The 22,154-nt window shown below is 51.4% G+C and overlaps 4 protein-coding genes across 4 annotated transcripts; 3 read left to right on the forward strand and 1 right to left on the reverse strand.

Annotated features, from left to right (window-relative positions):
- Positions 1-5,580: 5,580 nt before the first annotated feature.
- Positions 5,581-7,954, forward strand: Epp (Ecdysteroid phosphate phosphatase). Its single transcript, XM_018638537.1, has one exon. The coding sequence runs from the start codon at positions 5,654-5,656 to the stop codon at positions 7,658-7,660; it is 2,007 nt and encodes a 668-aa protein (XP_018494053.1). The 5' UTR covers positions 5,581-5,653; the 3' UTR covers positions 7,661-7,954.
- Positions 7,955-9,301: 1,347 nt separating this feature from the next.
- On the forward strand, positions 9,302-11,825 carry Bili (FERM domain-containing protein 8 Bili). Its single transcript, XM_003740850.2, has 5 exons — positions 9,302-9,314; positions 9,920-10,164; positions 10,289-10,478; positions 10,830-11,033; positions 11,232-11,825. Exons 1-5 carry the CDS (start codon positions 9,302-9,304, stop codon positions 11,795-11,797), a joined length of 1,218 nt encoding a protein of 405 aa, XP_003740898.1. The 3' UTR covers positions 11,798-11,825.
- A 1,138-nt stretch (positions 11,826-12,963) lies between these two features.
- On the forward strand, positions 12,964-13,608 carry fh (frataxin). Its single transcript, XM_003740834.2, has 2 exons — positions 12,964-13,341; positions 13,438-13,608. Exons 1-2 carry the CDS (start codon positions 12,989-12,991, stop codon positions 13,562-13,564), a joined length of 480 nt encoding a protein of 159 aa, XP_003740882.1. The 5' UTR covers positions 12,964-12,988; the 3' UTR covers positions 13,565-13,608.
- Positions 13,609-17,266: 3,658 nt separating this feature from the next.
- LOC100900339 (transcription elongation factor SPT6) lies at positions 17,267-22,151 on the reverse strand (the record flags this gene model as incomplete). Its single annotated transcript, XM_003740851.1, is given in 10 exon segments — positions 17,267-17,588; positions 17,685-17,886; positions 18,055-18,270; positions 18,406-19,132; positions 19,214-20,097; positions 20,214-20,435; positions 20,563-21,313; positions 21,417-21,543; positions 21,654-22,022; positions 22,111-22,151. Coding segments are annotated over 10 exon segments (3,840 nt in total), but the record flags the coding sequence as incomplete, so codon positions are not given.
- Between the last annotated feature and the right edge of the window lie 3 nt (positions 22,152-22,154).

The raw sequence follows: 22,154 nt of genomic DNA on the forward strand, positions 1-22,154 counted from the left end.
TAATCGGATCCTTGGTCAGGTCCATCATCCAGTCTTGGTCGGCTTGGCCATGTACGATCGTCGTATGTCTTCTACGATTACATGATCGCCTCGAGTTCGTAGGGTTTCGCTGGAAAAGACCTCGGTACGCCGATTATTAAAATCATCGATATTGTCAACATTATCATCATAAGTATTGATGTCGGCTTGTCAGCCCTCGCTGAGACGATCCGCGACGTGCGTTGTCATCGTACATATTATTTAGCGTCGTCAGGCAAGACTCAGCACGCTTCCGTGGAATGCTTCCGAATTGAGTCGTAGCAGGCCGACCACGGTTTGTTTGCCACATGAGAATTTCGTCGCGGAAGACCCCTAGGTACTCTGCCCTCTGATCAGGGATATCATCCTCATCCACATTGGTTCATCACTATTATTGTCATCCTGAGCACCATCACTGCTGACATGAGTGCATCTCTTATCCCTCATCGTTGTCGTGATCGTCGACGTTTGCAACTGAATCAGCATGAGGGTACCACAACACGGATGACCTTCGAGTTCGGGGATTAGTTAGCAATCAAACTTTGTCAAGATTTCGACTGATTGAGCTCGAGATGAAATCAATTCCAATCCAGACACATACATTTATATTGAAAAGAGACAATATATATGAATTATGAACGTAGTTCCCAACAAATGAACACACAGAGAACAGACGCGAAACATACAGACTGAGTGAGTCATTGATTTCTTCTGTCGTCATTAGTGCTAGGGAGAACTCGCGTATATTTGTCAGCGTTGACTCGGGATCGTGAAACGAACCGTCTCTGCCTGATCGCGACGGTAGCAACGACGGGATCGAACGCGAGTGAAAATGCATCAATTTACGGAAAAAACTATTCTAATACTAACTTGGAGTGCTGTTATCAGTATATGCCCGCGCTTGACTGGGACTAAGCTACGGTCTACTCTCTCTCCACAACGACTTCGATGACGAGCTGGTTCAACCTGATAATTCCATGAGCCAGGAGAGCGGTATGGCCGGACGCCGAATCTACCCAAATCTCCAACGCTGCATTTCCGTGTCATCCGAACACATCCATGGAAAACTTTTGGATGAATACTGTCAGTATCTACATACTACTTAAACGCGGTACACCAAAATAAACGACATGGTTCACTATTTCTTGACAGATGAAGATGCTTTGTTTTTGATCTCGTTGATCTTCTCCTGGTCGGTCCTACCAGCGGAACTTTGATCTCAGGTTTGTCTTCGACGGACTTCACTCTACAGCGGCTCTGCTGCGAGAAGTAATACTTGATTTTCCGAGCGATTCAAGAGTCTTGCTTGGCGTTCCAAAACAAGCTGCGAATCCAGTTCTGGAAACGCCCCCCTCCGGCTTCCATCGCAAGTTAGTATGCTCGTGATGCCCTTCCATCGCCTCCAAGCCCAGCCCTTATGCGGAGATCATGAATTTGCGAAAGATACTCCGTAATGAGGGCGCATGAAGGTCAGTCAGTCGCCTCCGGGTCCCCCCGCTTCGCCCAGCCGAGTTTCGAGCTCTCATTTCTTCCCGAATTCAGCCGTGACTGTGTCACGTGACAGGGCGGGGATACGCCGGGGCAGCTTTTTTGGTACGGGAGTCGATTTTTTTTAACAAGACGCGCTGTCATGAGGCGATGGAGCATCAATATCTCTCTCAGAAGTGCAGGCTTTCGTGACCCTCTAGGACTCTAGGAGCTCCCGAGCGCATTCGCCGATGTCCGACTCAATATTCCAGGGAAAAGCCGATCCTCGCCAGATTCGAGTCGATCTCCGAAAGGATTATTCACAGCATCGCATCAGGCTTGCATAAGCCAAATGCGGGATCCCGAGGCAGCCTCAGGACTGTAACCGGATGTGCGAGAATCAGGAGTCCACGGAATTCGTGAGAAACATTGGTCCGCGACGCTCAATGCTCAAACCATGCTCCTACGATAGTGCTATTCCGCATCCCTACGAACTAGGTATCAGAATAATCCCAATCATCCCTTAGTCCCCGTATTTATCCTGGTCCGGCGGGTGGTCACGGAGTCGGCAACTTTCGAAAATCATGCGGTAGAGCTCCGATATCTGGCCTGTAGCCGGAAACCAGCTTAGCACCTATCGCCGATGATTTCGTTTGACGTTCGCGTTGCCAATCGCTCACTTTCTGTTCCCGATGATGTATCTTCTCGCACTCTGATTCTGATCTGTTATTTGGTCTCAGAGCCCAAACCCAGTCTAATAAGAATGACCAAGGAGGGGGATGTTCCGCAATCCGATCTCCTCGAGCAGGAGTCTGGAGTGGCCAGCAGCGTGCGAGTTGGACTCCGCCGCATAATTATGTACCAATTAGCCTCGCGGGTGCGAGTTCGGAGGCGGGATAGTCATCGCGCCAATTCAGTTTTTGTCTCTTTCGGTAGCAACGCAAGGCTCATTTCCGGATTCATCATGGCTTCCGGCGTTGCGAGACGAACGGGACAGATCATGGCTGGACAAGTGTTCCGAGCTCGTTCCGAAGATTCGTTCCGCGGGTGGAAAACGACCTCACAAGAGGCGAAGGAAACGCGTCGCGTGCCCGCCACTCCTGAGCGCCAGCGCTGTTTTGTTCATCAAGCTCTGCATCAGATTTAGGCGGACTACTAATATTGATGTTGAACGTGATTTGAAGTGTCCTAGTGACCTGGTACAACGGATTGCGTTCATAAGCTTCTCTGTGCATACGCCGAGCCTCGATATTCCATCCTCGAGAGCGTCCATCTAAAGAAATAACTCCGTCAGATTCTCCGAGAATCTCCTGGATGGGACACGCAGCTCGCTCGGGAAGTTGAGCCTGATGTGGAGGTCCGAGTTCCTCGGAGGTCACAATCGGGGTGGCCTGAGAGAAAAAGTCTCGTCAGGAAGCAGAAGAGAGGAGAAGCCATCCCATCCCTCACGGTCCTTCTACAGCATGACTGAACGATGTGCTGAAGGCTCATAGAATGGAGAATTCCGCGAGCCGACCAACCAGCAGGTCAAATGATGATCGATCATGTCGATGTTAGAAAACGTTGATTTATTTTCCGAACGGATTCTGTTTTGGAAGAGCTCCTTGCACCGAGTTTCTGTGCGCCGCGCACGCTGAGTCGAGGAGAGTATCTAGAACACTTTGACGCTCCGTTGAATGCGGGGTCCGAGATCCGCGACAGCCTGTGGATTGGCCTTCCTCCATCTGCTGTTGTCGAATCAGGTGGAAATCTTAAGTAGGTGGTCACTGCTGAAGGCGACGATGTCGAGAAATAAGGTGAGAAGAAGAGGCGCATCCTCGGCGAGATATGGCGCAGCCGAGGTCGGAGCTCAGTTGCCAGGTAGGCACGGAGCCAGTCCAATAATTTGTGAGGTATGTAGAGTACCGCCTTGACGCCTCGACGCACCCTTTGGTTCCGCTGTAAGTCGCGTGTCGCGTTTCAGACCGAATGGATCAGTATCAAGCCTTAGGTAGATGAAGACGAAAGCAACTGGACCACTCGCCGCGCGGCCGACTCAACTGTCGGCGACTCCCCCTTTACATTATGCTCGGAAAACAGATTCGAACGGAAAGGCGATTCCTCTCTCTAGGGTCACCATGGAGGAGCCACGGATATTCTCCATTAGCAGACTGAGCTCTCAGCCTATTTGCTGGCCGATATCTCATCGTAAGATCGATACCGAAAAAAAAATCAAGATTCAGCTCATTTTTATTTCTCCGACAAAAGGTCTTGTTCTCTCCAAAGAGTCCGCCTTTAGCTTCAATTACCGCGGCGCGAATTCTAGGCATCCTCCTCGTCAGACTGTCCAGAGTATCCTGCCCGATGTCACCCCATTTCTTTGCAAGGCACTCAAAGTGCATCCATACATCCATACTTGGAAGCTCCTCATTTCGGATTGCTCTGTCGAGTTCGTCCCACAGCAGTTCGATCGGAGGGTATAGACCCAGTAAGCCGAAACTTTCACGCCGAAACCTAGAAAGCCGAAACCTGGAACGCCGAAACCCAGAACGCCGGAAATTCCTTCTGGCGGAAATACCGATCACACGTTCCGGAGGAATACAAAAAGCTTTTTCTTCGACATTCAGTTCTCTTTCCAAACTCATCTCCGTGATCGCGAGAGGTTCCGAAGGATACGAGTTCCTTCTTTTCACAATGTCCTCTTCGACTAGGCATTCCTCTAATCTTATCTTCACAACTGACTTTGGATGTGTCATGGTCTGGGCGCGGGGGCCAGACCATGACACATCTAAACCCCCTTCCTCTTTTCGGAACGAAGATAATTCTTGCATGGATGGGACTTGTGCTCACCGTATACCGATTGCCGGACTCACTCTGCACGCGAGCAATTTCTCGGAATTTGAATCCTGCTCTGTGCAAGGCACCGTGGTAGAGGTCGCAGGTCGACTTCTTCGCCACCGTCGGTTAAATACTATCGGGAAGTAATGAGCTTCCTTATTGACTCTACGGGTTCCACGATGTTTGAATTTGATGGCGGACGTTTTTTTTCAACTTCAGCCATGGCGAGACTTGGTATCAGCATTGGCGCTATTGATCTCTCTCCTCAAGCCACCCACAGAGCCCACTTTCCCGATACCGATCCCGACGAGGGAAATCGGCCGTCCTCGAGGGACTCGAATCCCGGACCTCCCCGAAGATAGCAGGTTGCGTCGGCAGCGGTGACCCCTCGGCTACCGAGCACGTGGACTGTCATCGTCTTCGACGTGTGGAGACGTGACCTTATTGACGTAGGACTCCTATACGCGCCCAAGTGTACAGTGTGACGGTTGCTGCGCTTACGCCTGAAGCGCGCCGAAATTCGAATGATTCCCGGATGAAGTCAGTACGGATGGCATCGAAGTTCAGTTTTTCCTGGAGATCGAGTGGGTATATCGGAATGAAGTCCGGCTGGGAGCTTCCTCTGTTGATGGAGAGTATCCTGCGCTTGTATTTAGGCCCTGTTATATTCCGTAAAATCGCGTTTTCGATCGGGTCGGTTTCTCGAGCATAGCACAGAGAAGGAGTCATGCCGACGATGAAGCTGACCATGGTGACGGGTTACATCGCTCTCTCGTCTTTATCTAGCGGCAGCTCAATACTATCTATTATGTTGGTATCGAAATCGATTTTCAGCCGTCACATTGGGTGCTTCGAAACTTCTTAGCGGTACTGTAAGCATGTCGATACAGCTGACTGACTGACATGAGTGAGATGTCTCGGCTCTAGCTCCTCTCACCTCTCTATCCTTCCTCACTCGTCGTCGGCTGCACAGGTATTTACAAACAATAGCGGGGCTATATTATTGTTGTGATGATGATCATCGTCGCCGTCTCGTCGATCGTTGCTGCCGCTTCTTTCTTGACGCTGGCTGCCTGGCTCCAATAGTCCGTGTTTTTAGCGGTGCGACGACTCACACTGATCTCTCTGCACTCGCCCATGTTGAGCATTCGTTCCGGATGCTCACAGCCTTGTGGTTTCTCGGCTCTCGCTGAAATCGCTACTGTGTGAGCTGTCACTCGTGTCGGCGTTGCTGCTATCTGTGAACATCCCGTTGTTCCATATAATTCGTGGCCATCGTTGCAGAGGAATGGCTCGGGAACCATAACAACCTCTCCCATCACGGGTTGGTCTGGTGGTGGTGGTGGGGGAAATGGCCGCCTTGCTACCTCCACCGCGCCGGGCACCTGGAAGACCCCGAGCGCCTCCCCAGCTGAGTGCACTTCAAATTCTTCTGCAAATGGGCTTTCCGAAGCATCGCGCGGAGAAAGCCCTCGCAGCGACCGGAGAACGGGGAGTGCAGCTGGCCGCCGACTGGCTGCTGTCACATGTCAACGATCCCACGCTCGATAGCTGCACTCCGAGAGAGTACATCCTTTACCTGTGTCCTTCCGGTCCCCTGTTCGGTCAGCTGCAGAACTTTTTCCTACAGTCGATGCTGCAGCACGGTCGGAACGGGGCTCACAATTATCTTCCTCACATCACGTTGTGTTCGTTCTTCCAGCTGGCGGATGATTCTGTCTCCGACGTGATCAAGGCTCTCGAATTGATCTGTGATAAACTCAAAGGGGAGTTGCCTGACCGAATCAAGCTGGAGCATTACACCTCGCAGACGTTTCTCGGTCTGTTCGTCGATCAGAAACACAACGAGATGCTGAAGAAAATCAGCGTCAATTTCATGCGGGAAACGTCGGATCTGCAAATCAGCGTCGAACCCTACCTTAAAGCGCTTCACGTCACGCTGGCATACCAGTTCGACGTTACTCACTACGGGAGCCTCGAGAAACTCACGCAGATGATCGACACCGAGGCTCCCGCCTGTTGGGAGCTCAGACTGTACTCGCGAGATATGAGAATCAAAGGAAATGAAGTTCACAAGGTTCTCTACTCGCACACACCACAAGAAGCCGACGAGTTAGAGCTTGTAATAGGAGATCTCGTCTACGTATCCGGGGAGAAGTTGAACGGATCGTCCGATGGTTGGGTCGAGGGTACGTCGTGGCTCTCGGGTTGCTCGGGCTTTCTGCCCAAGAACTACATCGAACGAACGGCCGAATCCGATGCATGGACGATGCACAAGAGCATCACGATATGCAAGAACAATTTCAGTGACGATATACCGCGACCTCCGAGCAGCCCGGTCACCGCTCCCTCGCCCCCCAAAGCCGCCTCGCCCTCGATTCCCCAACAAGAAGCGAGCGCTGTTTCCGTGAATCACAAGCCGACTCCGGTCGAGAGGAAAATTCTCCCGGTCGTCTCAAACTCAGACCTTCCGTCCCCGAAAGAAGAAACCCTTTACGAAAACATAGAATTTCTCTCGATGGCCGCGGACAACGGAGAGCACAGGCCGCGTCGTCTGTTCGTCGTCCGTCACGCTGAACGAATCGACTTCACCTTCGGACCTTGGATCCCGGCGTGCTTTGACCAGCACGGGAACTACACCCCGAGGGACATCAACATGCCCAAAACGGTTCTCCCTCGGAAACCCATGGATTACCTCAAGGATTCTCCTCTGACCCGTTTTGGACTGTATCAGGCATCGCTAACGGGAGAAGCCATGTTCGAAGCTGGTATTCGATTTTCTCAGGTCTTCTGTTCGCCTTCCCTGCGGTGCGTTCAAACTGCCACAACAATCTTGAAAGCTCTTCAGTCGCCAACCCCGTTAATCAACATCGAACCGGGCTTGTTCGAATGGTTGGCTTGGTATCCCGACATTCAGCCAGTATGGTTCAAACCCCAGGAATTGAAAGATTTCGGGTTCCCCATAAACACTACGTACAAACCTCTCATGTCGGTCGACGAACTTCTCTCCAAGAAGTCGGAGTCGTGCGAGGAATATTTCAGCCGTAGCTATGTAGTTACCCAAACTCTTCTAGAGACCTCTAAGCAGATTAGGGGGGATGTGATGTTTCTCGGCCACTCGGCCACTCTCGACGTCTGTACGCGTCAGCTGACCGGTGCGAAAATTCGAACGGCGCAAGAGCTTGTCCATATTGTACACAAAATCCCTTACGTCGGGGTTGCGGTCGTCGAGGAAAACTCGGGTCGAGTTCCCAGTTGGGGACTAATCGGAGCGCCCTTTCAGACGCTCACTCACGCAAGCAATGTCAAATTCGACTGGAAATGTATGTTAGGCGATGCGCACGTTTCCAAGCGATGAGCATAGTCATTTCTACGATGGACAATCGACTCCCTACAATTTAATATATTGTAAACTTGTGGTTCTCTGATCTTTGGATGCGCGGAGAGTTCAAAGAGACAACCGATATTCCCGGATCGATCCCGATCTGGACCATTTCGGCTTCTCTTCCCTATTTTAGTCCCCGAGGAATCGGCTCGAATTTCAGAGACAGTCACTGTACCTCCTCCACAGAAATTCTTATCTTTTTACCTGAAGATTCCTTCAATTGATTCATCTCGATCCCGAACCTCCCCGGGGAAACACAAGCGATTATACGTCGTTCGCGGCGCTCGGTCACAATAGAGAAAACGAGGAAAACGACAATATTCTGCACTCGTCGTCCCAAAACTCTCTACTCAAACTTCGAGACCAACTTTTCTTTTATTTATTCTGTCGTACCCAAGTTCGACACGACCAAGTACATCGTAGAATCGTATCAGCAAGGAGTGAGCGCGCTGCCGGGATAAGAGAGATAGGAAGTCGCTGTGATGGTCAGAACCGCAGATGACGTCCCAGACCGAGGAGCCATAAGTGCAATCAGGGTGCGGAAGCTCCGTTTTCCCCGCCGCGAGTTCAAGATCGAATCAAAGAACACTCGGTGTATCTAGATCGGTCAATCAGACCTTGTACTCAAGAGGCCAGGGGACTATGGATTTTCACAGGTGATTACTCTAACTAAGCCGGAGCGATAGTCTACAGTCCCTTATCAGTTGTGAGTGTGCCAATATTGGATCCGAATCCTCTGTGAGTGTCTTCCGGCCAGAAAACCGAATGTGTCTTCTAAATCGCCGACCGACAATCCGTCTACGTGAGCCAATAAAGAATTTTTTCGATCTCGATCGAGAATAGGAAGCGCCTCATTCGAGACTGCAATATACTTCTCGCACTCGCTGCATTCGACCTGGCGTTGCTATGATTGATCATACGATTGGTCGATGGCATTTGTTTCCGTCATATTCAGCAAACCCCAAGAAAAGAGAGCCGAGAATAATCGGAATTCTACCTACAGGGCTCTTTCAGGATTCGACCCCGGTTATATTCGGGACAACGAATCCGAGGACTGTCGTTGAGCCCAGCGAGGTTCTTGACCGAGGGTCTCCGGGTAGAGAAACTCGAAGGTTATCGGATGGCCTCGCAGGATTCGATGGGGAAATTTTCGAGATAAGCCCTCCAGGATTTTCGGAGCTCAAAGACCGCGCCGAGTTACAATTCTAAGCGGTTTTGGCAGGTTCCGATGCCTGTTGCTGGTTGTGCGCGAGCGAGTCTAAAGAGCGGAAGATCTCATTTTTTTTCAAACTTGGCGCTTTCACAGATGCCGAAAGCTGCCAGAAAACGTTCGATTCTTGTGGTGGGGTGCGATCCCGAAGTGCGTGTCAGATAGGTCTTTAGCCTAGAAACCTCTCTGAGATGTCTGAGAAACCATCGAGATCTTGAAATCAGTCGATACGTAAGTTCGTATGTTGTGTGCTCTCTGTCGACGCATGCGCAAAGAGCTCTGGGCTGGTGCTTGGGCTCCTTCGAGTTGTACATCAGAGTGTTGTCGAGAGAAACTGGAATAGAACTTACCGGATGCTCTAGGTTGAAGGGCGTTCCAGTGCCTGGAACTGGTCTGGCTGGGCCATGCAACCCGTCGGTAAGCTGATACCCAGTCTCGGATGGGAAACCTACCGCGGAGCATCCTCATTCTATGGGGAGGCTTCTGCCTGTTAGCCTGGTGGTTTCCCCATCGTTTAAGGAACGGAAGCGAGCGCAAGAGATCCGCTGGAATCACCACTCTCCGGGCTCACAACGATTTTCTTCTAATTTCCTGGGGACTATCATCCCTTCTCAGGAGTTAAGCTTGACGCACAAGAGTCAGAGCTCGACAGATATATTCGAGTCTCGTGCAGCATAATGGGTTTCGATTTACGTTTCGAAGGAACGCTCAACACGACATATATCTGGAGGAAGCTGTTCCCATCAGAGTCGATGAGCGAGAACACTGGGCCTGCAATGATCGGGGAGATTGATATAGGCCGTTCACATGAAGATTGCCCGACGCGCAGCTCCCTCCTTACTCCCTGCTCCTGCCATGTTTAGCAAGACAATACAACTACGGTCCTCACATTTTCCACCGACGTCGGTTCAGACTGCGAAAATCTGTCTCTAGGCTCACAAGATCATTCAGATTGGGGATCCAGGCTTCCGAACCGAGAGTCGAGACATTGGTGACCAAGAGAACTTTCGAATTATTTCCAGGCTTCCCAGCCACCAGTAGCTCGGACGATTACTGGAACATGCGAAACAATGCCGGACTCTATGGAACGGCCCGGCGCGGGGACTCGTTCGTGACACCGCCCGCACCCTCCGGTGCGGATTGGTGCCCAGCGAAACATACACCGATCCGGACCCAGCCGGTCATACCAACGCCGACACCTCCAGCTTCAGCAATCTCAACGGCCTCGGCGAACCTATTAAGCAACAATAAGTCCAGGGGGAGTCAGGTAGGAGTAAATCGGATTCGTCCTCCGAGCTAATTGATCGTTTGTGGGATGAAACCTGAGCGGTATCTCGCACCACTACTCGGAAGAACTGGCTCATAGGGTGACAACTCTCGCAATCTTCCAGGCTTGCTGTGTATATTTATTAAATCGAAGCTGTTTAGCCCTACAAGTGGAATGCCTGACGACAGTCACTGCGGGTCAGATATTGCAACAAATTGCCGATGCTCCGTGTGAGCCAGGCTTGGGGCAAGACGCATGTCTAGTTTTCGCCGTATGGATTGCCAATGCGGATTTCGAATTGCAACTCGAACCAGGTGAGAATTTCGTTCTGTTCACTCTTTTTCATCCCTCCGGCTTGCCTACCCCTTCCGCCGCAAGAGACGCCAGGCGTCTGTGTTGCGGCGGGCTAGGTACCGTAATTGGGTAGGCCTTGGCCTGGGAACCGCTCCGGCATTCACCCGCGAAGAATGGGAACCATGGAGAGCACCCTCGAAGTAGACGGCTGCAGGGATCGGAAGCACGCAGCCTCCCGCACGATGCAACGCCAATGTGGCCCGCGGAAATGTGCATGTGACGCGAAGACCGTTCTGACCAGTCGGCTATCCGGCCGTTATTCGACTAGCAACGTGGATTATGACGACAACACTGATGTCTTATCGTTACAGGGCGGGCTCCTTATGAAGTTTATAAAGTTTGGACGGAGTTGGTTAATGCGTACTGTACCCTGCCGGTCCCTCTGGTGGGAGAACCGAAATTGATACTCCAGCGTAATGTGACCCTCGGTGAGGAAGAAGAGCGCGCCATCTGCCAGAGGAATTCCTCGGTTTTAGAGCTACTGTATCACGAAGCTCGCTGCAACGTCCTCGATGGTGAGTCAGTTTGGAATCTGTTCACTTGAAAGATCTGAGATTAAGAGAACCGATTCGAGACTACAAGAGTATCGGCAGTGACTGAGTATGCAAGAAGCAATCACAATTCGCAACTCAAGAGAGTTACGATTTGTGATAGCTCACCCAAACACGGTGATTATGTGACACTACTTAATTCGTTCGATCTGTTGTTCGCAGGTCGTTATCCCGTCACCGAACACGTCGCGCTACGATTAGCCGCATTCCAAGCAGCGATCGAACTCGAAGGTCAGAGCGCCTGCGATGTTTTGGCGGATAAAGCCGGTCATTACTTGCCCCATAGACATATCAAAAGCAGTTTTTTCGGCCAAAGCATCGAAAAGAAACTCGTGCAAGAGTACAAGGACCTTCTGATGTGTCGGTGCACGGACAAGCACTCGTTGATGAGGGACTATCTCGACGTGTGTCGGAAGCTAGTTTTCTACGGCAGCGCATTCTTCGAGGGTGCTCTCGATTCGTTTTTCGGCTCAAGAGACGTAGTGGTTGCCATCAATAGGCGTGGACTCCACATCCTCACGAAGGATGGTCGCTTGGAAGGGTCATATTTGTTTTCAATTAATCAATATCCCCCTTTATTCAATTGGGATTACGGTAGACCGGTGCAGAAAGGACTCGAGCCCTGCCTATATGTCTCCGATGGGTACATGAGCTCGCACCAAATTTTCTCAAAGCAGTCTTTCTTAATGGATAAGATGCTGATGGTACTACAACCGAGCAAATTGTAGAGCCAATTATAATCTCCCCCGCAAAAGAAAGACAGCCGTCGCCGTCATCGCGATTTCGCCTGGCGATCCGCTGTCTCAAAGGGTGGAGAGCCCGCCTTGAGTTCCTGATCACAGTGGAGTTCTCCGCGCACTCCGGGAGTCGCTTCCCGAGAGCTCTGTCGAAACTCCTTGAATGAGAGACTACTAGTCATGTGGACACTCGGCGGATGCTCTGCCGGTCGATAAGATCTCCCGAAGGGAGGAGCGCTGCGGGGAGGAGGAACTAGACTGTTAAGAGTCCCGCAGTCTAATCCTGGACCGATCAGATCATCAGGATGCCGGATCCCTCGGGATTTTGCTCGAGACTTGGTGGACGCACGACGAATTTTGCTCGAAGAGGGGAGGGAAGTGTCTCGCGAAATGTTTACATTGGTTCTGGGGATTTCCGCAAGTCTTCTCAGATTGCTCTCGCAGATGTCGAGACCTCATGAATCTCAAATCGACGACGGAGCAGGAATGCACGATTCACGAATCAGAATTCGAATGCAGAGTTTGAATGCAGATTCACGAATCAGAATTCGAATGCACGATGGACGAATATAGAGTGTGTGGTTGACGACGGAACGCTATTGTGATAAACGATAAATATACATATATAGGAGCGTGCGTCTCTAGGTAGTTGGATCGTGATCGATCCATCTCGAGGTGACGGAAGGATAACCGCTCATTGTAAGATATTGAGTGCCATACAAGTTGACAGGGAGCGATAATGTAAGATTTCGATCCAGAACGGATATCTGGAGCCTTTTTGAAGAATAAAGACAACAGATGAGGAGCGAAAGTCTTCTTGTTGATTCCTCCGCCGTAGCTGAGCTCGTATCGAGCTTGCTGTGATTCATCGCTGCTTTCAATTCTCAAACAGAGCAATGGTATAGGACCCGTGCGGTTCTTCGCCACGAGAATTCGTGGCATACAAATGACGGCTGGCAACGTCCTGTGACGGAGATTGTTCCGGCACTTATCGCGCACATCACGGTATCATGGAAGACGGAATTCGAACTCTCTGTCGTCCTCGGCCGTTCCGGCGCCCCCTAGCGATTCTCGACAGAAACTCCGCTGTAAACATAGGTCATATGTTGCTGCTGTGTTATCCCGGCGCGCTCATCCTCCACTCTCTGAGCGGATCAGCTGGTGTTTCCTTCCCAGGGAGATATGCTTCGACGGGTCATTTCACAGGGAGCGCATCTCCGTAGAGTTATTGTTGGTTTCGATTGTGTGGAATCGGGACTCCCGGCCCTGCTCAAGATACAGAAGTCAAGCTTCGGTACATCGGGCCGGCTCGTGGCATTATCGTCTATCGAATACGAAAAACAGAGCAAGATCACTCTGGACAACTTGTGCGAGTATTTCGAAACAATCTTAGAGAGCGTTGAAGATTCCGACGTGAACTTGAGTGATGGCGTTCTGACTGTTAAATTAGGAGATGATCTCGGAACCTACGTAATCAACAAGCAGAGTCCGAACAAGCAAATCTGGCTCTCTAGTCCCATCTCCGGACCAAAAAGGTGAGTGATCGGGCAAGCGGAGCTCATCCGATCGAATTTGAGTGAGTCGCTGACTCGGTTCCCTCTTCTAAGCGGAGTCATTACCTTGCCTCGCAGATACGACTTCGTGTCCTCGAAGTGGGTCTACAAACACGACGCGAGTGAGCTGTATGCGCTGCTGACGGAAGAATTGCGGGGACTTCTTAGGAATAGTGAAATCGATTTCAATAATAATTGCCGGTAGGCATAACGTCGATAGGCTGTTATATTTCGAATAAAATCTGTACATACTTCCTGGAATCATCCTTCTAATGACTGTGATATCGAATAGAACCCTGGAGCTCGCGAAGGATTGTGCGAAGGGGGATCATCGGCGTCCTCATCGACCGTAATACCATACACGGTCGGCTGACTCCGCTGGGAGACTCGAGAGGTGTTTTTGTCCTCAATTTTTTTTCCTATTGCATAAGAAGAGCGGACACTTGACCAGACAATAAGCGATGACGCTTCGTCGATGAGCAGCGAGTGTGACCAGCTTTGCAGAGCAAAAACTTGCTTGGAGGCATTGTCGGTTTCTTTTCCCTCCGATAACTTCCGACGGGGCAATGTCGAACGAACTCGTCGCCTTTCGACGTAGTCTTTGCAAGAAAGCGGGAAGAGACGCATCAACGCATCTGCAGTCCTCTCTGACCCCTTCCCTTGTATATATAGAGCAAAAGAAAATGGTCAAGCGACCTTTCTGTGCGAGACGATGCGAGCCCCCTCGTCTGCAGTTCTCGTGGTGGGTAGAATACCGGAGATCCAGTTCGGACGGTGTGCCAGGAGAGCAGTTTGACTCATCACGTGTCGAGCAGATTTCCGTTGACACCTGCCCTTTTTAGGTGATTACCCATCACATTATCCTGATTCTTAATCTGCTCGGAGATTCATCGGCAAGCCATCTGGATCGGAAGTCGGTTCCCTTCCGCCCCAAGCATGCACGACGGAGCTACCGCACTCGACCGCCGCTTGCGGAGCTGCATCCGGCGTCGTCTCAGCGAGCTCCTCAGACCGCGGTGCCGGCGCCGCCTGCCGCCGATACGTCTGAAAATGCGACGGGGGACAGTGAAGCTCAAGGAACGATTAGCGGCTCGAGGATGAGACATGGCTTCAGCGGAGGCGGAGGTGGCATGCCCCCCACTGGCTTCTCATTGGGCGCAGGTGGAGCGGGTGGGAACGGCGGAGGGGGCGGGGTAGGGGCTGGTGGCGGGTTCGGAGGAGGGGCAGGTGGCTTCGGTGGGGGAGGTGGTGGTGGCGGAGGAGGCGGTGGTGGCGGAGGAGGCGGAGGAGGCGGTGGTGGCGGTGGTGGCGGAGGAGGCGGTGGGGATCATTCCGGATACTTTCAGTAAGTTACAGGATCGATGGATTGCGAATCGCCCTGATGCAAGGTTTTACGATTCTGTTTTGTCTTGATCAGTACCACGCTCACAGGTACGCGAAGGTCCCGCAAATGGACACCTACGAGTTCGGATACCGGAAAGGAAATCCTTATCACTTCATCGAACGCCACGAATCGCGTCACGGACCAAGATTCCGGACCAAAGTCCATTGGGGTGACAAACGGGGAGGCTACGGCGAGCACTACTGGGAATACAACCACATGGAAACTACCCCTGCACCCAGTACGCCCGGCTACGAGGACTACGGCGGAGGAATGGGCGGTGGGGCAGGTAGAGGGGGTGGAGGGATGGGTGGGGGAGGGGGCGGAGGGAGCGGGATGGGGGGAAGCGGAGGGATGGGCGGCAGAGGCGGTCAATACTGAGCAGCGCAAGAAGCGAGCTCGCAGAGATATTTCTCCGAAGGAATTCCCCAACTTCGGTGACGGTACGATGTCGTTCGTTAACCGCGATTCTGTCGAGAAAAACTTCCCAGCATTACTCTGATGACTTTGTCCGCGGTGCATAAGATCAGCTGAGCAGATCCTCGACGATGCGAATGACAATGTCAGAATGGAGGCCCCGCGCCGATAGGTCTTGTGATTCTAGTCCCTGGTGTCGCCGAATTTTCTTACTCGCTTCTCTCACGAGCTATCGGGGTCTCACTCAGTCTAAAGTCTGTCTATCCGATTTTCAAGTTCCATCTGTCCCATAACTTCGACGGAGAATTCCAATCAGCTCCCAGACAGACTCCATGTATCGTATATGTTCAGAACGGAGCCCTTGCATCTCCTGACCTGCTATCTCATTCGGGTTCGCTCATCGCTTCCATGCCAATTCTGGATCTCTGGCACCACGCTGCGATGATGAATTTATACTGAGTGAGCGCGATGTCGAATCCGTGCGTATCCGTCGGGTGTGCGGTATGAGGACGAGGATAATGATCCCATGATATTCCTTGTCGAGAGCTAGAATTCCTCACGATGAATTGAGTTCCTTGGGACGCATGTCCGATGATCGTGAAAAGAGCAGTCGAAATTTGTGTGGGGAACTTGTTTTTATTTGACGATGAAATAAAGTTTGTGATCAAGTGATATACAGTCGAACCCGCTCATAAGAAAACCGGTTAAGAGAGAAAACCGGATATAAGAGACCGATCCCGATTCCCCGATTTTTTCTCCATAGGGCTTCATGTTGAAAACCTCGCTTATAAGAAACTCGGATATAAGAGAAAACCGGATGTAAGAGACAATTTTCAAACCCCAGCCCCATAGAGTTCCATGTTGGAGACCTCGTATATAAGAGAGAACCGTCTCAAGTAGAATTTCTGTTTGCTGTTCCATGACTCCTCTTCCTCTCGGAACCTGCGCGAATGAGATAACACGCCAGTTCGATAGTATCATTGCTCCGAAAATGATCGTCTCTCCACAGGATCATGATACCGGCATCCGAGTCATACGGGAACGAGATGTTTCGGGTCTTTTCATCGAAAGACCGTACCTCGGATATTAGAGAAACCGGATATAAGAGACCATTTTCAATTCCCCGAGAGGTCTCTTATAAGCGGGTTCGACTGTAGTCGGATCGTACCGAGGCCCGGATCGTACGCGAACCATCGCGAGAGATACGATCAGATTTCTGTATGAGGTCAGCAGCTATCACAATCTGTGGAAAAGATCGAATATTTCGCTAACCCCAATTTCATCTCGCACCCTAAATGCACCTACTTTTTCGGGCTGAACCACACAGCCAAGGTTTAACGTCCCGGGTACTGTTATTCACATTGCTTCCGAGGACGGATCCATAGAGCAAATGTACCCAGGAGGATCAAGGCCGAGTACCTGCATATTTTTCCGGCAGCAGGGATCGAACCCACACCGCCTCCCGCGCGAGCGGCGTCGTTGCGGCATCTCACGAAGTGAAACGCACGTTTGCACGAGTAGTGACGAACGCGCTAACCACTCGACCACCCGTCGGTCACCCTAAATGCACCTACCAGATGTACACATGCATGCTGGTCGGGAAAGGAGAATGCTCGAGACTGAGCGAATCGAATATCAATATGGTTATCAATAATTAATATGCCGCGATCCGCTCAGACGGCTTGACCCTGTCGCCCTGGAGCGCGGGGAAACCGTTGGCTTGGGATGCCACGGTGTGGGATACCATGGCCCCTTCGCACCAGACCCGCGCGGCTCGCAAGGCTGGTTCGGTTGCGGACCGGGCCGAGAAGAGCAAGCTGTCGAAATACCGCGAGTTCGAGACTCGGTTCATTGTTCAGCCGGTGGCAATCGAGACGCTCGGGGTCATGGGCCCCTCCACCGAAGCATTCCTCCGTGAATTAGGGAAGAGAATAGAAAAAATTTCGGGGGACAGAAGATCAACAGAATTCTTGCTGCAGAGGATCTCGATCGAGGTCCAACGGGGGAACGGGGCAGCCGTCAGCGGTTCTCTACCATCTGGGCCTGACCTTGTGGGGGTCGGCTAGGCCGCTCTTGTACTGACTCATCACTCATCCCTTCGAATAAATATTTTCGTGTTTATAATAAAATTTATTGATTAAAATAATAAAACGTTTTTTTGATAAGGGGAGCTTCGAAATGTTCCTTGAACCATCGGAACAGACCGTTTACAGAGTGGAACGTCTCTCGCCGGTATCGATAGCCACTGGGCGTCACGGAGACGAATTCGTGGCGACGCTTCGAGCTTGGTAGGTACGACAAGAGGAACTTTCCCGGGAATTGCGCGCACGCGGTGACACAATAGGGGATCCTCGAGGGCGCCTTCCGTTTCTCTTCTGTCAACCATCTTTCCACGAGCTCTTTCTTACCGCCTTCGAAATCTTGGAAATACCTGGGGATGAAGAGCACTCGCGTTAGTTAGGGAACTCTCTCTCTCGACGAAAGCCTCCCGATCGATTGGAGCTTTGCTCTTCGCTAGTAAGCGTACCTGAACTTAATTAGGTCTCTGGCGTAACCAGCCATGGGTTGCACATATTTGACGAGTATTTCATCCAAACATTCAAACTCCTCGCCATTGATGACCAATGATGAGCCCAAGGAAAAACTGTTCTCTTTTCCTTTCTCCTGGACGTCGATGTGTTGTAGAATATCCTTATGGACTTTCCAAGTTACCGTCAAATGATCAACACCTGAGAAAGGGGACGAAAATTACGATTAATATTGAAGGCAATCAGATACGAGTCAGACAATCCCGGTCTGGCATGGGGGGAGGGGGTTCCCGAGCTCTGCGTGATATGCTGATGGTTTCAAAATTATTAGCGACCGGGAAATCGAGGAAGAAATTGAGAAAGATCTACCTTTGGATGATGGCCGGATCACACTTTCGCCTTGTTCTTGTCGATCCAGTATCTTGACAGCTTCACTAAAGGAAACGTTGTGGTACGACGGGTGCACGATGACACGTTTTACGTAAGTTTGTCGCTGCTTCAACTTACTGACATCATTAACTTTCTTACGCTCTTTCTCCTCGGCCTCGTGATCGTAGTAAAGATCTTTGGGCGGCTTCCATTCACCTGCGGCGATCGAAAACCATGGATGAGATTCATTACCACGAGGCGGACTCAATGCTCCTCTCGAAGGATATCCAACGCATCCCCGAAGGGGAAGGGTTCGGAACCGAGTGAAGAATAAGTCATCCCCAAGCTTACCGTTTTTGTCGGCCAGATCGGAGCTTTTTGTCGTGACATCGACAGAAAATCGAGATATATCGATTTTGGTGATCCTGCCTTGCGCGATCTGTCCGATCTTCACTCGTTCTTCCGGGTTGGAAACTCGTTTATCCGACAGGTTCTTTGTCGGAATGAAGCCATTTAAGCCGTTGTCGAAACGTACTTTCACGCCCATGGCCTGACCAGGGCATTTACCCGCATCGAAATGATTCCACACTTCGGAGAGCTCAGGGAAATCGTTCTTTAGGCAAAACGGACACTGCCATAAGCCAGACTCATCGTTCCTGATTGGATTCGCCTGGTCGAGTTGTTCGCCCTGAGGCTTCTTCCGGGCTATGCCCGAAACTTGGCACGTGACGAGCTTGCCTACGAAAAACGTTTCCGGAGTCTCCTTCGTGAGGAGGTTGAAAAGGATTTCTCGCTCGGGTGGTACGTATTCGACACGAAGATCTTTGTATCGGTTGTTCAGCTCGGCACGGATGTCGTACAAGGTGATGCTTTTGTTTCCGTAGCCTTGCCGTTCGAGTTCGACGGCGAAAGCGTCGAGATCGAGATCTTTGAGTTTGTCGGGATTCTCGAGAATCTCTTCGAGGGCGTCGGCTGGATTCAAATTCGCGTCCTCATTGTCATCGTACTCGAGCGCATCCGTCGCCATTTTCCGAGCCCATTCGTACATCTCTGGATGAACGCGCGATCCGTCAAGCATCTGAAAAGCGAAAATCCGTGAGTCAACTCCACTTCAGGAAGCTCGGCACTGATATTCGATGCGCCTCCGTCGCTCAATTACCTCGGCGTAGGCACTCGTGTTGTTGTCGAGGAAGGACCCGCTCTCGATGCGGATGAAACCCGCACAGTTTAGGAACACTTTCGGGCCGAGTTTCAACGTTGTGACCAGACTCGTTCGACTGTCCAACTTCGAATGACTCTGTTTGAGGGTTTTGATCATGGCGTGCGCTTTTCTCGGACCCAAGCCCGATACGAACTGCAGAAGTTCCGAAGTGTGTGACTGCTCCATGCACCGATTGATGTCGACCCCGACCTCGTTTGTGCGATTGATGAGCTCGAGGGCCAGAGCCCATTGGAACTCCTCTTTAGGAACATTGTCTTGGAGTGGATGGTACTTCAGACAGAGGATTTCTTCGTCCGGACCGCACAGCTGACTGAATTCTATTAAAGGATCCTGCATTCGGCGAGCAAGAGAGACCGCTTGCTTCAGCAGAGGTGGATATTCGCGAAACTCTTGCTCGGCACGTTTCGAATTCGCGTAAACGAGAGCTAGTCCGCAATCGAGAAGCATGACCTGTACCGCGGGGAATTGGTCGTCGTCTCCGAGTTCTTTGATGACCTGCTCCACATCCTCTTTGATGGACAGAGCTTCTCGGCTTTCCGCAGATATGACGACGCAGTGCGGTTTCTTCTCGGCGATGAATTTCTTCAGTTTTGCCAGGTCGCTGATCTTCGCCGCTCTCTCCGACTCGCGCCACGCGTTCTTGCGTTTGAGTATATTTTCGAGGCGAAGGTAATCTGTCACTTCACCATCTCCATTGATGAGAGCTCCGAAAGCTGGGACATTCCAGTCGTTCTGGTATGCGATAGCGAAGATACGGACTCCCTCTCGCGTGTCAAAATCTTCCTCCTCCTGGATCCAGTCCGGAGGATTGTATGGGGCCACTGGAGAATCGGAAAGACAGAGGAAAGTAGTACGTTTGTCTCATACCTGGGACTAGGCGAAATGGTCCTGAGGGATGAGAACTCAATATGGCGAAAATCTTCTGAGCGTAACTCACCTTTAAGCCAGTTGTAGAACTTCTTCGACACCGAACGGAGCACATTATCGTAAGCTTCTCTCAGCAATCGCAGTTTGAGTTCTTTCTCAAAAGTCGGATACAACATCTTCGTCAAAGCGTGATTAAGAGCTTCCTCTCGTTGAGAGTTCCATTCCTGGACGTTCTTCGAGAACTCGTCTCGGTGATACAGTTGACGCACCTCACTGGCGTAAGTGCCGTTTTCTGTTGGTGGATAGAGATCGTTAGAAGCAATTCGAACACAGGGAGTCGCGATCGAAATTTCGGTGGGGCTGTCCGTGAGCAGGGCTCTAGGAGTAGTCTCCGATAAAGTCGCGAAGTCTTCGTTCACTCACCGGTCGTCATCCATCGCCATCCATACGGATGGATATCTTGAGCAGTTTCTCTTCTTCGGCCATGCTGAGCTTGAGGTACTGATCCGCTTGAAGGGATCTGACCGGCTTGTTTTTGAGGTACTTGAACGTGTAGCAGGCATGCGACTCGTCGATCTCTTTCGATCCCTTTTTCGTCGGAGCGACACAAAGTTTCGCTCGCTCGAAGAATGTTTCTCGTACGCACCGTCTGACCGTCGGATCGCGAGCGATCTCACATGCTACCATGTACCGGGCGCCATTCAGGACTTCGAGAGGGGTCTTGAGTCGCTCGTTGACGTACTCAGCCGCAGCTTCCAAAGGCTGCACGGGGAACTGGACGACCTCATGCCGCTGGTAATTGTCTCTGAGATTCTCTCCGAATTGCTGCGGCGTCAACCCGAATTTCTTAGCGAGTGCGCTCAATCCCATCTCGCGACAAACGGCGAAGCCGTCCTTGCGTCTCGATTTCTTCAGGAATAGCTCCTCCTCGCCTTCGTCCATCTCCTCTTCTTCGTCAAGCCCACCGTCGCCGCCGGCTTCTCTCGCAGCTCGCTGCCTCTCGAGTCTTTTCACGCGTTCTTCCTCGCGCTTTTTCTTCCGTTTCTGTAGATTAGCTTCCTGCATCGCCGGCAGATCCTGGGCGTAGTACAGGAGAAAGTGAAGGTAGACGTCTTTCAGCTCCTCGGGCGACTGAGCGTCTCGGAGACGTTCAAAATCGTTCTCTTCGATCTGTGACGAAAGGTCCGATGTTAGATTATCGTTCAAATGAGCCTCGGGAAGGGAACAGACGGAAGCAAATGCCAAGATGGACCCATCGGGAGCGATGGCTTACCTGTCTGAGATGCTCAGCCGCTCCATCATCGTTCAGAATTTGCTCACAGATGTACTCTTGCATTTTCTTGAACAGCTTCTCCATATTCTGTTTCTGCTGGCGGAGTTGACACCATCGCTCGTCCCATCTGCAATGAAGGTTTCCAACGTCACGCATCTGATCGTTTTGGGGGAAAATAGTTTCTTCTCTCCCGCCGCGGTGGAGAACAGACTGCCCTCCGACGCGTAGCCTACTCACTTGTATATGATCCACAGATCATTGATGGTCAGATCGGGCTGGACGTATTCTTTGCGATAGAACGCAATGAATGGCACCTCGAAGTGCGAATTTCTCATGAATCGCAGAGCTTCAGCGATCTTCGGGACTGCACTGCGGTTCTTCCGTCCTCCGAGCGGTTGGTGTCCGCTGTTCCGATCTCCGGACGATGAGGGGGAGGACGACTCCTGGCTCCCTGACGGTTTCTGTACGGATATGGTGGACTTTTGGAAACATTGTCTGTAGATCCACTCGGCTTCCTCCGCGATTTCGATCTCGTCCGCCGGTGTTACTTTGACGCTTCGCAATTGGAATCTCTCCGGTTCGTCTGTTGCCCGGATCTCTTGATCGCTGGAATTTGAGGTATCTCTGAGTTAAGTTTCGCGCCTATGAGTATTATCCAGCCGCTGGCATATCGAAGTTGAGAGCGTCCCCTCACCGATCAGTGAAATGACCGCGTTCCAATTCGATGGGCTCGAATAC

This window comes from Galendromus occidentalis, unplaced genomic scaffold, assembly GCF_000255335.2.
Source record: "Galendromus occidentalis unplaced genomic scaffold, Mocc_1.1 scf7180000077087, whole genome shotgun sequence".
Classification (NCBI taxonomy): Eukaryota; Metazoa; Arthropoda; class Arachnida; order Mesostigmata; family Phytoseiidae; genus Galendromus; species Galendromus occidentalis.